Source organism: Quercus lobata, chromosome 1, assembly GCF_001633185.2.
Source record: "Quercus lobata isolate SW786 chromosome 1, ValleyOak3.0 Primary Assembly, whole genome shotgun sequence".
Lineage (NCBI taxonomy): Eukaryota > Viridiplantae > Streptophyta > Magnoliopsida > Fagales > Fagaceae > Quercus > Quercus lobata.
The window spans coordinates 8,349,417-8,367,944 of record NC_044904.1 but is presented as its reverse complement, the minus strand read 5'-3'; the positions used below and the strand labels follow the sequence as shown (position 1 = coordinate 8,367,944).

At 30.4% G+C, this 18,528-nt stretch overlaps 1 protein-coding gene across 2 annotated transcripts; it reads right to left on the bottom strand.

The window, feature by feature from the left end:
- Positions 1-593: 593 nt before the first annotated feature.
- Positions 594-11,898, bottom strand: LOC115975625 (feruloyl CoA ortho-hydroxylase F6H1-3-like). Of its 2 annotated transcripts, XM_031096594.1 has the most exons (3): positions 11,635-11,898; positions 1,638-1,879; positions 594-1,286 (listed from the first exon to the last, which is right to left on the bottom strand). In XM_031096594.1, the coding sequence occupies exons 1-3, from the start codon at positions 11,896-11,898 to the stop codon at positions 716-718; spliced, it is 1,077 nt and encodes a 358-aa protein (XP_030952454.1). In that variant the 3' UTR covers positions 594-715. The 2 variants fall into 2 exon arrangements, with proteins under 2 accessions (XP_030952454.1, XP_030952381.1); XM_031096521.1 differs by lacking the exon at positions 11,635-11,898 and having other exon boundaries at positions 1,638-2,212.
- Between the last annotated feature and the right edge of the window lie 6,630 nt (positions 11,899-18,528).

Genomic DNA, 18,528 nt, shown 5'->3' with positions numbered 1-18,528 from the left:
ATAGGTCGTAGGCCTATATAAAGGCACTCCATAAAACTTGATGACCAAAATAAAAAATATTTTTGACGTTGCGTCAACTAAGATTTGGATGTTGTTAGTACTATTACTATTGTTTGTCACGGCATTCAAGACACATCAGGTAGTAATTATTGTTTCTTGTATGATCATTAAATCATTTTTCATGAATTGGGTCAAAATGGAACCTGTAGGATAATTTACAGGCGCAGTGTGTTTTTTTGTTTTTGTTTTTTGAGATATATAGATGGTGGGAGAGGGTACGGTAGTTTAAATTACAAATATGAAGTAACATAAATAATACCATTACTGTTGGATTATCACTTAAAACAAGGCGCAGTGTTCTAGCAATTTTTGGACAATATGAGGGAACAAGTAAGTTATTTTGAAGCTTATTGAACCCAATATATAAGAGAAATATTTTTAATTTCATCAATCTTTTTAACCTGTCATGAATTCCAGTGCTTCAAACAGACATATATACAAACAATGTCAATGCCACGTTTAAAAATAAAGTGTAAACTCTTTTTTGTAAAAAGTAAAATAATTGGATAAAGAATTGAATGACTTCTATTATCTTCAAACAGATTTCAGATTGTGTTTTATTTCATAAAATTTATTTCCATTACAATAGAACATAACATACTTGTAGTGACAACACTGATCGGTGTTGTAGTGACAACACACCTCAGAATACATATCATATTTTTGCAAATTCAATTGTTTTCTTCCCATCATGAGCCTTTTTGTAGAAATGTCTCACATAATTTGAATATAGAACTTGCTTATATAATGCTTTCTCACCCCCTGCAAGCACTTCTGGAAAAGGACCAATCATGTCATCTGGCCTAGGATTAACAAAAATAGGAACCGAAATCCTATTCTTGCTTCCATTGGCAACCACACGGTGCTCAATACTCTTGTACCGACCATTGCTCATTATTTGTAGTGCATCGCCAACATTGATCACGAGGGAGCCGCTTATAGGTGGAACATGAACCCAACTATCATTGTTTCCTCGCACATAGAGTCCACCAACATCATCTTGAAGGAGGATAGTAAGGGTTGACACGTCAGAATGACGACCTATTCCCACGGTGAGCTCAGGGTTAGGACATATAGGATAGTAGTTAAGGTTAATCCTCTTTGAACCCATTAAGAGAGATTTTTTTGTCTCATCAATTTCCTTCACATTTATCCTCTTCATTAGTGCCTCTAATAGCCTTTGGATAACTGGTTCAGACCCCCCCATATATTCCAGAACTTGATCCCTAAATGCAAACAACAATTAGTCCACCAGAAACTATATATATATACATAAGCATATACTATTTGATCCACAACATTATCTTTTATTATACTCAATTTTTATATATAATAAAAATGGAAATATATATATATATATATATATATATTATGATGAGATCACTATTGATCTTCAATCAAACATGGATAATATAATGAGATGTAACTAAAAATTATGGCTTGTTATAACGTTATATTGAGTTAAACCAAACAAAACTATTATATATGCATGTACGTACGTACACAAGTATTGCATCTATATTCTATGTCATGTATTTTTTGTGTAAACAAAATTGAGCAAAGTTAAGCTCTCTTACTTGCACGCAGAAGGCCACAATGCAGAGGCCTCATCCTCGGACACATAAAACATGCTCAGGTAATCTTTCCATTCAAGGGCCTTCTCTGCTTCAGGACTAAAGCTTGTGCCAAACCGCACGCTGTTGGAAGGTGAGTTCTCTTTTGAAAACTTCCTCTTCTCCTCAGCTGGCAAATTGAAGAACCTATGTGTTGCGTCCTTCACATTCTCCAGCACTTCAATGGGCACTCCATGGTTGATAATCTGAAAGAAACCCCACTTTTCTGCAGCATCACAGATTGATTCTGAGACTTTTGGTTCGTCCCAGTTTGACATATCAATGATGGGTATAGACTCTTGAGGCAAGATGTTGCTCACAGTACTGATCCTTTCTTCTACAGGTTGGATATATTGCTTAGGGAGGGTTTTGAGTCCCATTTCTGAGAGACCCTTTACTCCATTACGATTTGTTACGACAAAGCCAGTGATATTTGAGGACTCACTGATAGGTGTTGCAACTATTGGATCCATTCTTACAAGAAAGGAATAAAGAGAGAGCTTAGTATTTAGCAAATGGCTTGAAACTAAGATGTTTGGTGTTCTTGGTGGTGGTGGTGCAATTTGCATGGCATTCGCACCTATTTATATAGCACTGTCTCAAGAATTTTAAGGTTAATTTCTATTTATTTAATATATGCCTCACTAATTCAATGTGTTTACAGGTCAGAGAGCCATGGCCCCCAAAGTCCAAGAAAAAGTCTTTGAGAAGTAATTGATATTGGAGCGTTGCTTCATTCTGCTACATACAGGAATAATGTGATTTGATTTACTTTGACTTTTCAATTAAGATGTTAAAGAAATTTATATATTTCTTTTACCATTCGCTTGAAATTTTGACAGAATAGTTTATCTTTAGGGGTAAAATATTAAAACTATTTGTGAGGTTTGGGCAAATCACAAGTTCAAAAATATCGAAACTTGCTCCTAACGTCACTTCTTAACACAATTCAAAATTTTCATTTCTCTACTTGCTTTATTATTTGAGAAATGATATGTCCATACTATTCTTACAACAAATTTTAAGTTGTAGATTGTTACTAGAAATTTTAAGTTGTAGATTGTTACTGTTAGGACAAAAAAATAATCTTAGTATTAGATTCAAATTTAAACTAATAACAACTAACCACCTATAATTTATTGTGAAAATATTATAAACGTAGCATCTCTCTATTATTGACTACTCAAGACTTTCAACGTGCGCTTGCAATAATGCAAAGAATTTTCAAACAGTGTTAAATTGCAGTTTATGCTTAGAAATTAAATTGATTTTTTTTTTTAAATTCTTGGTAATACTGATATTAACCAAACCTCAAAAGTGGTTATATGACCTTTTTTTTCTTTACACTTTACTTTTGAATGTTGTGATCATTAGCGGAGCCGCACCAATTTTCAAGGCCAAAATACCGCTCCCTTTCTAGCCATGGCAAGAATATGTAAGTTTCTTCCTGAATTGCATTCTTTCTTTTCCCCAAATTTGCTTAATCTCCTTATTCTTAGTTTTAATTGATATCTTCTGTTCAAGTTTAAAAAAAAAAAAAAAAAAAAAAAAAAAAAAAAAAAAAACAAACAAACAAACAAAACTGAATTCTCATTCATTTAATTCTGTTCCCTAAAAAAAGAGAAAAATACTATCAATTCAACATACTTATACTAAGTTATTTATTTATTTTTTTTAAAAATATCTTATTAAATCTAACTAGTAGTATTGCCATGAACTTGGATTTGTTTTTTTGTTTATTGATCTTTATTATTATTTAACTATTAAAAATTAGGTAGGCCAAGTTTTATATATATATATATATATATATATATATATAAAATAAATGTTTTTTTAGAAGAAAAAGATGTTGAGAAACATCTGTGTGAGCTTATGGGTGAAATTCGTCAAATTACTCACGTAGCTTGAAAGCTTCATCAAAGACTTTCAGCTACCTATTCCTGATATAGATATCAAAATTCAAAACTTCACTCTAGATTCTATAACTTGTCTGTTAAGAATGAATTGTTCAATTTCATAACTTCATGTATGTTATGGTACAACGGATTTGATCCTTTTTCGAACTATAAAAGAGACACTCAAACACTGAATAGTTAAAGAGAAAAGAAGGTCAAGAGAGAGAAACTAATTCTATAAGAATTAACTGCCTTTTATATTAAGACTTGATCTTAAGAAAAATTTAGCAATGGATCAAGATAAGCTTTATTACTAACTTTTGCAGTTGTGAAATCATGTTTATAATCTAACAACATAAAGAATACATTTACAGTCTGTATTTTTAAAGTGCATGTCATTTTTATATATTTCATCTCAGCATGTGATTTCTCCATTGATGATGCTTGTCCTCTCAAGTTGAAACTTGCATGTCTTAGGCCTACTGATCTTCTTTGTTCTTTACATATTCTTGATATAGATCTAAAAATTCTTTTGTTTATAAGAGCATTATTGAACTAAGTCAAATATTTGGGGGAGAGGAGGAGAGGGGGAGGGGAACTCCTATTTTTGTAACTAAATCTATTTTTCATAATCTATATATATATATAAAATCGAAGCCTTTGCTGGCACCATAATTTTCCACGTCAGCATAACACAATATTTAAAAAATAAAAAATAAAATTAAAAACACTATACTTATCTTCTTTTTTTATTTTTCTTTTTTTGGATAAAATCTGATATTTTAAGCTAAGTTTAATCTAAAGATTTTTTTTTTTTTTTTTTTAAATCTGCTATAAAAGGATAAGTATCTGCCCTATATTAGAATTTACAACCCTAATCCCCCTTCAGCCTTCACGTCACCTCCTCTTCTTCTTTTTTTTTTTTTTTTTTTTTTTTTTTTTTTGATTTATTATTAAATTCTAATGATTTTCTTGTTAATTCTAGATTTATTATATTAGAATTTATTAATTTAGAACCCCACCCCAATCAACTCCCCTACAACCTTCACGTCTAAAACAACCTCTCTGTTTCCCGTCAGCCTTCACGTCTAAAACAACCTCTCTATTTTCTAATATACACTGGCACCCCAAAACTCAGATCCTCCCGCTGCTGCCGCCACCATGGATCACCGCCACTGCATCGATTTCTTTTTGCCTCTCCATCGCCGCTCAATCTAGCCCATCATATTCTAGGTCGGCAAATTATTTTGAGGTAATTAAAACATATTTTTTACTTTGCATAATTTCTATATATTGCTCTCTCTCTATCCGCTTCAATTGTTCATGGAATTTTGTTAGTTTGTGGCTGTGGGTTGCTTTGGATTTAAGTATTTTTTTTTTGTTTTTCATGGAATTTTGTTGGTTTGTGGCTGTGGGTTGCTTTGGATTTAAGTTTTTTTGTTTTTGTTTTTTTTTTCTTTGCAGATTTCCACGTTTTCTTCTTCTTCCTTTGTTGTCAAATCTATGGCAAAGAAGAATCATGAAATTTTTGTTATTAGATTTTTTTTTTTCCATTTTTTTTGTATGCGATTTTTATTGGATTTTTGGTTTTTTGGGATTCTTCTATTTGGTTTTAATTCTGGGTTTGTTTTAGTTGATATATAGTGTTTTTCTCATCTTCATTTTACATTGGTTTGGATTTTCTTTTTCCCTTTTTTTTTTGGTTATGCAATTTTTATTGGATTTTTGGTTTCCTAGGATTCTTCTATTTGATTTCAATTTTAGGTTTGTTTTGGTTTGATATATAGTGTTATTGTCATCTTCATTTACATTGGTTTTCCCTTTTTATAAATTATTATAATCTTTGGGTCTTCATATATGATAGCCTGTGGAATGTTATGTTGGGGTTGCCACTATTTTGGATTCCGTGGGAATTTTTTTTGAAGGTTGGGGTTGGTTAGTATAAGTGCTTGAGATTGCTGAACATGTGTTTGATAGAATGCTCAGGTGTTTGTTCTCAGATTCATTTGTAATATGCCTTTTGTTCTCTGTTTAAAAGAATTCAACTACAAGAAATTACAAAAAGGTTATGGTTTGATATATAGAGTTATTGTCGTCTTCAATCTAATAAGACCGTGCCAATTGCATGGTTAACTCCAAAAAAATTTTAATCAGATTTTTTTCTACAGAAAGCTGTGCTATTACCCCAGTCCATTAAAAATCACTACTCATGTTTTAGTTTTAAAGTTGTAATATCTATTGGACAATATAGTATTTTGTGTTTCAATGTATTAATATTGTTCTTTTTTTAAAACAACAAAAAAAATTGTTATATTTGAATGATATCTTGAATAATCACTAAATATATATAGTATATTATTAATGTCAACTCTTATTCATAAGCATTTCATTTAATTATATATGTTATTCCAACTAAAATAAAATGAAATGAAGATTTGAAATAATATTTTAAACTACCATAAATAAATATTCAATATAAACTAAAATTAATAAAGTTTTCTTTTTTAAAATCTAATTTTCAATAGTTTCCCGTGCATCGCACGGGTTAGCGACTAGTATATTTAAAACTGAAGCCTTGGACTTTTGATTAACCTCTCCACAATGTTCCACATCAGCATTTTTTATTTATATTTTTAAATTTGATTTAATTCGATTTAATTCTTTCGATTTTATAGCACCAAATTGCAGAAAATTTATTAAATTTTTTTTAAAAAAATTAAATTTAGTTGTTTGGTACCATACAACCACTATACTTAAAGGAGACCTAAATTATCATCTAATTAGGGAATTTTTAGATAATCCTAACAAACTATATAATCACTCCATTAATATAAATCTATCCCAAAAAATGGAATATATCTCCATTAATTTAATAATTTCTACGTTGATGACATTTTTTTTTTAAAAAAAATTCTATCTTATTTCCTTATATCTATCAATCACGTTTTCTTTCTCTTCTTTTTTTCATTTTTTGTTTTGTATTAAAGTTGATTAGAAATTATAATTTCAATAGGATTTAAACTCTATAATTATATCAAATGAGACTCAACAAATATATATCATTTTTAATTTCAATAGGATTTAAATTTTATATCAAATGGACTCTACTAACATATTCATCCTTTAAAAAAAATTATATAACCAAATTTGATTAGGAATCCATAACCCTATATTATATTATAAATAGTTTTTTTGTTTTTTTTTGTTTTTTTGTTTGTTACAATTTCAACTCAGCTTTTTCTAACATCATTCTGCTGTACAATCTCTTGCATTGATTTTGGTTCTTGGAGTGCCTTCAAAACAAAAGGCATGTAAAGTTTTCTTATCAGATTTAATGTTAACATATATGAGAGATATTTTGGTCAATTAGAAAAAGTTTGATGAAACATAAAAGGAAAAAGAACTAAAGAACAAACAAATCTAGAAAAAAAGTAAAAATAGATAGAGGCTTTTTGTGATTGTTGTTTTTATTTTTGGAATTCTCTATGTTCATGTGTATGTATGTATTGGGTTTAATTGAATTGGAATGATCTTTGAAACTTTGGATTTGATTGAATAATGAAAATGGCAGAAGAAGTATGTTCCAATATTTGGAGTTTTCTGTATATGTGTTGTTATAGTTAAACTTGGTATTATTGTTAAATTGTTAATTCACAGTTTCATTATTCATCTATTAATCATGAATAATAATATTGCTATTTGCAACCATCATGATATAGTATCAATGATGTGATCATTTCGAATGCTTTCTTTTAGAGTTTAGATAGAATCTATTTTATGATTAAAAAAATTTACAATTAAAAGACTTCTGAAATTACATTTTTTATATAAAAAAAAATTATTGGATATGTTGGACCTTAAATGACTTCTATTAAACTCCATCCTTTATGACATCATTAAAACGAAAACTCATATAGATAGGTATTAGGATATTATTTGGAACTATCATAATGGACTAACGTATTACACATGGTATAGATCTAACTGTAACATCTTATATTATAAAATAAAAATTGGGCCTATGGCTATCTTCTCTTTGCAAAAAATGGTTAAATTCTCATTAATTGTGATAGTTCACTTTTAGGTAAAATAGAAATTCTATTAACTAAGTTTTAAGAAATTTAAAAATCTCTTTCAAAAAATTTCCAGAACATTAGATTTTATATTAATAATTTTATATTGTAAAAGAAAAAAATTTATACATTACATATAATCATTATTTCAGTTACCTTCTAAATGATGGAGGATATGAGAATGCAAATTAATGTAGATCTACTATTAAAATAACATAAATTAGATTGGTGGTGGATAGTAGATTTAATTGCAGTTGAGTATTGTGTGAAGTCATCACCATAGAATTGCCCACGCCGAGATGTGTTATGTGGAACCAATGATATGAAAGAAAATGAATTTTTCTAAAGTATTATATTGAACAAAAAAATTACTTATTTTCATTCATTTTCAAGTTATACATATTTTTAAGTCAAGTCATAGACCTTTAAACAAAATAAATACTTTTAATTAAGGAAGTCAATACCGTACCGAAGGTTTTATCGGTTTGACCAGTAGTACGATATATTTCAGATACCAGTCAATACCGGTGTACTGTTTCGGATTTACCACTATTTTTTACTATTTTATACAATATATTAAGTTATAGATCTAATAACTCAACATATCACTTTGGTAACTTTTTATATTTTTTGATGGAGTTATCAACATATAAATATATTAAAGTGAAAACTATTAAATAATCAAACACCCACCAAACTCAATAAATGCCAGTTCCACGTGTCAAAAGATTGGTGACACCAATTCAAAATATCATCTGATGCTTTGAGAAAATCAAAAGGCAAGTGTACTCTTTTCACCAAGCATACAAGTTACTCAGTATTTACATTGAAAACGCAAAAGGTAAGACCAAGGAAGAGTGGAGGGTAGAGAACAAAGTTACAAAATAGCATAACCAAATCGGTCATCGTTAAGTTAGAAGAAGATGGTAAAAGAAAAATGTGAAGAATAATGAAGTCGAAGTCTAGAAGAAGAGGTGATTCTAACTTCATTTTGCAAAGCTATTGTGCATTTTTCTTTCATTTTTCTCCTTCTTTCTGTTGGGTTTTCTTGGCTTACTCAGATTTTGCACTGCCATTAGGATTTTAAAATTAAATTGCCAAAATTACCAAAAAAAAAGAAAAAAAAAGAAGCATTTTGTGTTTCGGCCCAATATCCATTTACCGACCGAAACAGCTGGATTTCACCGGTATGGCCGGTAATTTTTCCAATAAAAAACAGGGGGTGTACCTATACCGGTGCATTGGCCGGCATGGTATATACCGGCCGTATCGACCGGTACGGTACAGAATCGACTTCCTTGCTTTTAATTTTTATTTAACTATACCGTGCATTACACGGGTTAACAACTAGTTATACAGACTATAAAATATTTTTAAAGGCACCAACCATGGCTATGGCTCCGCCCCTATGAAAGTGGTTTAGTTTTGAAATAAGACCAACAGAGGTGGTTTGGATAGGGTACCTTGGTTGTGGATGGTGGTGGCTTTTGGTGTCCATGGTGCCTCTAAAGAAAAATGAAAAACAGAAAATGAAGAAAAAATAACAATATTTTTTACTAAAAAAGAATTATTATTTTTTTTTTGAAATGATTTAATTGATAGGACACAATTTTTAAATAAATTGAGGTGACACCCTGATGGAGGCCGTTTTTGCGCTTAGCCACGTGTCTTCCACTGGAAGAGTGACTTTGCTAGACCCGGATTTGTTTTGGGGAGTTCAATCCAAAACTTAACATTGGGTCACATAGACCAATGGCTTATGGTGTATTTTTAAGCATACAAAATAGATAAGCCCAAAGTCTAAGAATCGTGATAATGGTTAAAATAAATAAATAATATGTTTAGCGTAATAGCTTTGATTAAGTCATTAGTTAAAAATCTTAATGATGTATATTAAGTGATTTTAAATATTAGAGAATAATTAATTAAGTGTCATGTGTCTAGTGATGGAATGAGTCCAAAATAGTCCATATCCAATTGTTGTTTATGGCCCATGTTCAACATAATAAGATATGTCCAGCTATGGTCTATGTAAAAATAATGTATGTCAAATAGTTTATGTCCAAATAATATACATGTCCAGCAGTGGTCTATGTCTAGGTAATTTATGTTCAGTGGTGGTTCATGTCTAGATAATATATCTCCAGTGGTGGTTTATGTCCAGATATTATATGTCTTGCAGTGGTTAATGTCTAAATATTATATGTCCAGTAGTGGGTAGGTTCAACTTGTCAATATTTTTGTATTCATTAGTGAAATATTAGTGAATCCATTTTGTTAAATAGTAAGATATTATTAGTGTAAGTTGCATTTTGCGGTGTAGTGATAATGAAACAATATGTACTCAATAATGTAAGTTTATAGATTGAGACATGATAACTTGTCTTGATATGGTTTGTGGTTCCAGCTATAGCATCACTTTATATAGCTTATGGCTCCAGCCATATAGCATTAGTGAACTGATAACATTCCAACGGTATAATAACATGAGTCCAAATGTACAATGATAATAAAGTAAAATATACTTAATAATGTAAACTTGGTGCTAAAGATATAATGACTTATCTTCATAGCTTGTGGTTTGTGGCTCTAGTCGTATAACATCAGTGGACTTATAATATTTCAGCAGCATAATAAAATGAATCCAGCAGTATAGTATGATATTATGAGTCCTTTTATTGTAGTTGTTGCTGGAGTTAAGGCAGCTTTTGTTGGAGTTGCTGCTGATACTTTTGGCTAAGTTTCCTCTTTTGGAAAAATATATGTTTAGTCTATGGTTTGATTCAATACAATTTTAGTATGTAATAAACTAGTTGGTTGATATTTGATGAAGTTTTAGAGATGTAATTATGGTCTTTTTGTGTTTTGACCAAATCTTAGAGAGGAAGGCATTTAATGTTGGATGAGATATTAAATAGAAATAGCCAATAAGATTTAGGCATGTGTTTGATATTGATTTAAATGAAAATAATAATATAATTTAAATGAGATTTTATAATTTAGTTTATATGATGAACATTAAGTTTTAGGTAAAGAGCAGTGAGGAGTTTTATTATTTTAAGTGTTATGTGATATGAAAGGCTTATCAGATATTACCTATTAGACACTGACTCATTAGAGTTCATAGAATTGGAGAAGACATGCCAAGTAACATGTTTCTTTTAATAACTTTGAACCGCAGGAGGTTTATTGAACATACTTCTTGGCCCTCCAAACCACGATTCCCAAAATTCCTTCGATGAGACTCATGAGCTTTGATTATGAGATATAAATGAGATGTTGTGCCATGAGCTTGAACCATGGGCTTTGATGAGATAATATTGCCAGGGGTTTTCGATTGTGGGCTTTGGCGTCATTTTGTGTAAATATGGGTTCTTTTGGGCTTTAAAATATATTTTTCCAAATTTCATCATATGTTGATGTGGTGCGGGTTGCCAATGAAATAAAGCCAAGTAACGCGAAAATTTTGTCCTCAACACACCTTACACTCAATAGTGAGTAGAATTAAAATGACTCAAATTAAAGTATTATATAACTTTAGGGAGGTCACAATCCAAACTTTTAAATTTTAAAGAACAAAATCAAAATGATCAGATAGCAATTTACAATTAAACCTAAAATGTAACTATGTAAGTACAAGTATCTATGCAGATATTCATATATGAATATGAGTGTTTTGTTTAGGTATGTATGTATCTATGCGTCATGTATTTGTTGTGTAAAACTAAATTTAGCTAAGTTAAGCCTTTTTACTTGCACACGAGGCCACAATGCAGTGGCCTCATCCTCTGACACATAAAAGAGGCTAAGGTAATCTTTCCATTCAAGAGAATTCTCTGCTTCAGGTCTAAAGCTTGTGCCAAACCGCACATTGTTGGAAGGTGAGTTTTCTTTTGAAAACTTCCTCTTCTCCTGAGCTGGCAAATTGAAGAACCTATGTGTTGCATCCTTCACGTTCTCCAGCACTTCAATGGGCACTCCATTGTTGATAACCTGAAAGAAACCCCACTTTTCTGCTGCATCGCAGATTGATTCTGAGACTTTTGGTTCGTCCCAGTTTGACATATCAATGATTGGTATAGACTCAAGAGTCATGATGTTGTTCACATTGATCCTTTCTTCTAGGGGTTGGATATATTGCCTAGGTAAGGTTTTGGGCCCCATTTCTGAGAGACCCTTTACTCCATTGCCTTTGGTTACGACAAAGTCAGAGATATCTGAGGACTCACTGATTGGTGTTGTGACAGTTGGAGCCATTAGAAAAAAAGAGAGCTTATTATTTGGAAAATGGCTTGAAATTAGAAGATACCGAAGATTTTTGGTGGTGCAATTTGCATGACCTTTGTAGATATTTATATAGCATTTTAAATTATAACTAGCTTCTAACCTGTGTGATGCATGAGATAGTTTAACAAAAGTTATATTTTACTTTACTTAAAGGTACAATCACTTGAAAATGAAAAATAATATAATTTCAATACAAAATGAAGGTTGAAAATAGACAGAAAAAGATTGATCAAATATACAACATTCATCTCAAAATGTCATTTGAGAATAAACTCTAACCATCAAAATAAAGAAAAAATTTCTTGTCCAAACAACTCATCAAAGTGGAATTTGGTTATTAAGATTCAACATTTAAATTGCCGGAAAGATATCACGTCAATCTTGATCTTCATTCTCTTTGGCATCTCAATTATAACATTTGTCAATCTTTGCTCTACTCAATTGTCATCTTGGGATAAATCTATAGATATCTCATTTTCACAGCTGGGCATCCCACGTCTATTACCATTGACATTCTTTCTTCCATGAAAATTAAGGTCTCTATCCTTCTTTTCATAATATATTTGCTCCCATTGACATCCTTTCTTCCAAAGCCATGCTATTCCCATCTATTACAGCAACTGAAGCTTCATCTTCTTACAACATTAACCTAAACCTCTCAACAAACTTATTAAGCAAAATCATTGGTTAAATCAACACAACAAACCAATATATCTCAAATCTGAGAACGTACTATCATCTTAATACGAAAATTAATGTAATTGGTAAATATTATTATTTACAAATTAATGAAAATAATAAAGAAAATTATTATTTACAAATTAATACAAAATTAATGTAATTGGTAAATATTAATAATAAATAAAGATAAAACTATTTTTTTTGTGATTAGTGACACCCATGCAATAGCTATATAGTAAAATTTGTAATTTGGATCTGGTTAATGTATGCCAAAAGTTGATAACTTTTTTTTATATTTTTTTCATAAAAAAAAAAATATCTCTAACAATATTTTTGTTACACATATCTCATCTCAAGTGTCGAAGTACCGACATTGACATTTGACAACAATTTTTTTATTTTAGGTTTCCACTCATTCTCTCTTGCTTTATTCTTAGGTTTTGTTCTTATTTTTTTTAATCTTCATATTATCTCCTCCACATGTTCTCTTCCACTATGTACTTAACTCGGCAAAATTTGCTAAATAGTATGTTTTTAGGAATATTTTAAGTGGATAGCACGAGGGCAAAAGTATTTAGTTATGTAAACTCTTTTTGAAACTACAAGTAAAGACTGCCATTGTATAGTTAAGATAGATGAGCAACTTCCTTCTCTCTGTCAGGTGGTAGAAGTAAAGAAACATGCCACACTTGTGAATGATGGATTCTCCCTACCTGAGCCTTATAAAATGATAGTTTTTGTGCAAAAGCCAAATGCCAAACACCAATTTCCTTTAAAGTAGTTCTCGCAGGCACTTCATGCAAGTTAGCTCCCATGAAGCACTTACCCAAGATGGAAATGATTTTGTGCATGTTAATTGGTAATGATGTGGGCATTCAGTTAAGAGAACAGGATTTATCGTGGAAAGATTTTCTTTCTAGTGCCAATCACCATCCAAGGTATGCATAAAGCAATGGTGTCAAATTGGTCCAACAAAATACTTAATGAAAATAAAGGTCCACCTTTGTATCATCATGCAAAGAATGTCCAAAGAATTAATTACAGTAATGACATTCTCTTCTTGGCAGAACAAATAATTGTCTAGTTCCTTTCTGGCCTTCATCAGGAGATGCTTTTATCATAATTGCAAAAGCACCAATTTGTATCAATTCCAACATTTATCTACAATTTTTTAAAGGACAAAGTTAGGCTCCAAACATGTTTGGATTGGAGATATTTTTTCCAACCCATTACATGACAGTTTATAAAATTATCCACGTGTATTATTTAAACAAGTTACATGACTCATTAACAAATTCATGTAATTAAAATCACACTGGATGCTCTCTTCAATTGCCACATAGTGGTTTGGAAAAAAAAAATAACTCCAAACATGTTTGGAGCCAAAAAAAATTTCTTTTCCAAGTTTGTTCCACAGAATTATTATTACTATATTGATTATTGTTTTATATTTGTTACCCAGAGAAGATAGTAAATATATATACAATATTTCTCTTGGGGAGTATAACAAACATGTGATGGTTGTTGGTCTTGTATCCTATTATAACATGATATATATATATATATATATATATATATATGCATTGGCAGCAAATGCATAGTCAAGAAATTTGCTTTGATAAACTCAAATTCCCACTTTCAAAACAACTAAATATAACTAAAACTAAAATCAAATTAACGCCATTAGAGGGAGAGAGGAGACCTATGATAGGGAATTATGAAACACAACACAAAAGTAACAAAACACATCAATCTAAAGTGGAGCTATAAAAAACACAAAAACTCCTAATCCCAAAGTAGAACTACAAGAAAGAAAAACAGAGAGAGAGAGAGAGAGAGAGAGAGAGAGAGAGAGAGAGAAATCTCCCTTTTTGTGTGGATGAATGGGAAAGAGAAAGATACAAGAGGTGTAATAGCAAATGGGAAAATGTTGTTGTGCACAAATAGTTTTACACAAATCCTAAAAAATAATTGAAACTGTGACTTGAAGTCACGATAAGCGGAAATCGTGACTTCAAGTCACAGTTTCAGTTGTTTTTTGGAGTGTGTGTAAAACAATTTATATATAATAAACACTACTCATAGCAAATTTATTGAAAAGAAAATGGAGAAAAGAAGAGTTAGAAAAGGTTGGTGGAAAAACAACTGTAAGATAGGAAATAATAGAGAGAAAGAGGGCCAAAAAGGACCAAGAAATGTTGGACAAAGAGTGATAGTCAAGTGGTAAATAATGGGAAGAAGAAGAAGAGCCTAAAATTTTTATTTTTATTTTTTGGAGAAGAACTAAAAAAATAAAAATAAAGGAAACATATAGCATATTAACAAAATTAATTTCTAATCCTCTATTTTATATATATATATATATATATATATATATGAATCAGCTTGACCTGACTGAGCTTTAATAGGCATGCTTGGACTGACATTTGAAATATTGAAAACTTCGAATATTTGTTGATAAACAGACATGTTCTGTTGAAATTGAGCGTGTATGTGACCGTGCTGACGAATGCATCTTGGAGACTGCTGCAATCAGTGTTGCACCCGTAGATGGTGGTCCAGAACAGTTGTTCATATTTGTAGTCTTAAAGAAAGGATCTTCTATTGAACCAGACAAGCTGAAAATCCTTTTCTCAAGGACAATTCAAAGCAACCTCAACCCGTTGTTTAAGATTTGTCTCTAAAACTGTTTTTTTCTCTTCCTTTGGCTTACGATTTATTTTACTTTTACCATCATCTGACCATTCTTAAGAGATCAGATTCCTTGCTCAAAATTGAAGAGTCATCTTTGAAATTTTTTTCATCCACGTAATGTTGAATGGAAAATCAAATATATAGTAATGTTACAAGTCGTTATAAATTTATGCTCTGTTTGTTTTGTTGAAAAATATTTTTAGCATTTTGCTATGTTTGTCTCATTAAAATTTGATCAAACCTGAAAATGTTTTCTGTTGTTGACTATAAAATCCTTTGTAAAAGGTTGTAAACCATTTTACCTTAAAAACTTAGTATAACATTTTATAAAAACACACAGTACCTATCCCTCCATCTTGTGGCTAGGTCTTCGTTTTGGTAGGCTAGGTTGTTGGACCATTGGCTCCAGCCATTGGATTGGTGGGCTCTTGCAATCGAACCATTGGTTTTGGTGGTTTATGCACTGTAAATGTTCTCAATGACAACATTTCACAGCAAAACAAATTGAGCGTTAATTACATAAATGCTTTATGTGCTAACTCTCAAAGACAATATAAATAAAAAGTAATTCAAAAATTCACTTTGTTGTGTTTTTTCATGTGACATTGACCACATTCATTGTCACATAAGTTTAACCTCTTTGTAGTAGAATGGATAGTAGTTTTAGTATATTCCAAATCAAATTGGTATCTTTCTAAGTTCTAATGAATCCATTTATATTATTATACACTCATACCAAATGCTTTGAAAAGAGTCATTCAATTCATCCCAAATGACGTGCGGAAGAGATGGAATAGATTTCAATTCCATGGTGGTTTCCACACATTGGTCTAAATTATTTTATAAGTTATTGATACAATTCCTCCAACTCTCTTTATGATTAACAGGTGAATTATGTTAAGATTGTTTCGGAGTTTCCCAGAACGGCTTCTAACAAGTTACTGAGAAGGGTTTTGAGGGACCAAATGAAGCATGAGCTCTCAACTCGGAGTAAAATTCAATGTGAACATCATCAATTTGGTCATGCATAAAAATATCAATAAGTTCATTCACGTTGACTCAGTAAAACATGTAAATAGAATACGAAATGGTTGAAAAATATGTAACATTCTGATGGAAATCCGATGTTAAATCTGACAACAGGCATATTTCCCTGTAAAGTGTGACTAGAATATACAGTCTTTGTTTATAGAGCTGCAGATGTGTTAGGTGCAAGTTGTTTGCAGAATAGTCTACATTGAGATTTGAGAAATGCATTCGTGTTCCTTTGAAAACAATTTATTTAATTTTATATTGAAATTTTTTGTTGAAAGTATATTATTTTGAAAAAAAATTTAAAAATAAAAGTGATTTTAAAAAGCTATATATAAAAGTTAAAAAGCAAAAAATTAATTTATAAGTTAGTTTCATTATTAGAAAATTCAATTGTTACATTTTTCTATTGTTTATAGAATAGTCTATAATCTATTTTGAGATTTGGGAAATGAAATCACTTGTTGACAATGGCAAAACTAGGAACCTGTTCCTAGCGTTGTGTTAAAGGAACCTTTGCTTAATATTGTGTCATGTGGATATTATTTTGACTATTTTCACCCGAGTTTGAATATAAAGAGTACCATGTATTTGGCAAAAGATGCCAAACAAACAAGAGATAGGAACAAAAAAAATTAAAAAAAGGGACACAATTACATCTGCGTGATTAGATTACACCGTCCTTGTCTCCTTTGATATAGAGATGCACATGGTCAGGTGTAAATTGTTTATAGCCTATTGAATATCTGTTAAAAATGAAAATAAATAAAAACCACTTGTTCAGAATATGGATATGGTGTGGTATTAAGTATCTGTATTTAGTATATTTTTTTTAAGAAAAAAACAAAGGGAAGAGTAAAGGACCTCTAGATAGAATTGTGAGGATAGTATTTTCAGAAGATTGATTGTAAATATGAAAAGGGAATTGTAAAAGGATCTCACAAAAAAACAAACAATAAGACAAAAATATCTAGAAAGAAAAATGATACGCAATTACACGTAAAATAAATAACATCAAGAATTTATGTGGTTTGATCTTCGGCCTACGTCCATGACAATAAAGAGAAGAGACTTTCACTTAAAAAAGCACAAGGTCACTCACACATTGGCAGTTGTACATGTTGTTCACTCCTGCCCCCCCCACCTGGAAAATTTTACTAGTTTTATTTACCTTTAAAAATATTTTTGTACACCTTGATCATATATCAACCTAACCCAAACCCAAACAATAACACAAATCACAAATCTCTCTCTCTCTCTCTCTCTCTCTCTCTCTCTCTCTCTCTCTCTGATATGATCTAATTCTCATGATTCTCATCTCACCTCTCTTCTCTATTTTAACTATCTTGGTATCTCCAATTCTAAGAATAAAGAGTAAGTGTTTGTGAGTCGTGAGAATCTTTCTCTTTATTGTAAATTTATATCATATGTTTGTGAGTGTATGCCATATGTTGATTATGTATGTTATTTTATATATTTTTCTCATACTGTTATTTGTGTGAATTGTGGTGTGTGTGAATGTGTGTGTATTGTATAAATATAATATGATTTAATATTTAGGAAATATAGAGGGTTTGTTATACTTACATGTGTGTATTGTTATCATGTCATAATAACTTTTTTGTTACAAAGTTAGTAATTCAAGAAAAAAAAATTGTAAAGTTATTGTTTTTTTTTTTTTTTTTTGAGGAAAAAATAGTATAGTAAAGTTAGTGATTGTTCAAGCATTTGATTGTTTAAAAAAATACTAAGTGAACTATAATAGATAATGATAAATGCATGAAAATAAAAATGTTTTACAAACTTAACAAAATAAAATAGTTACATATACCCACTTTGCTAATAGATAATGACAACTGATAATAAATTATCATGTAATGATTTCAAAATATAAAATCTTGTAGAAGCAAATCGTAAAACTTCATATGTGTTTTTTCCTTCATAATTGGATATATTCAAGTTTTCTTTTTATTAAATTTAATTTAATTTAAATTTCTTGTGACCCCTCCTCGTGAAAAAAAAATCTTGGAACTGTCACTACTCTCACAAAATCAAACCCGAAACAATATACTATAAAATAAAATTGGGTTAAGTCATGGTTATGTCATGTTGCCATATTCTCTTTGTAATAAGTGGTGTCCTTAATTAAAGATTTGGTTAAATTACATAATATTACTATAATTTGGGTTGCGT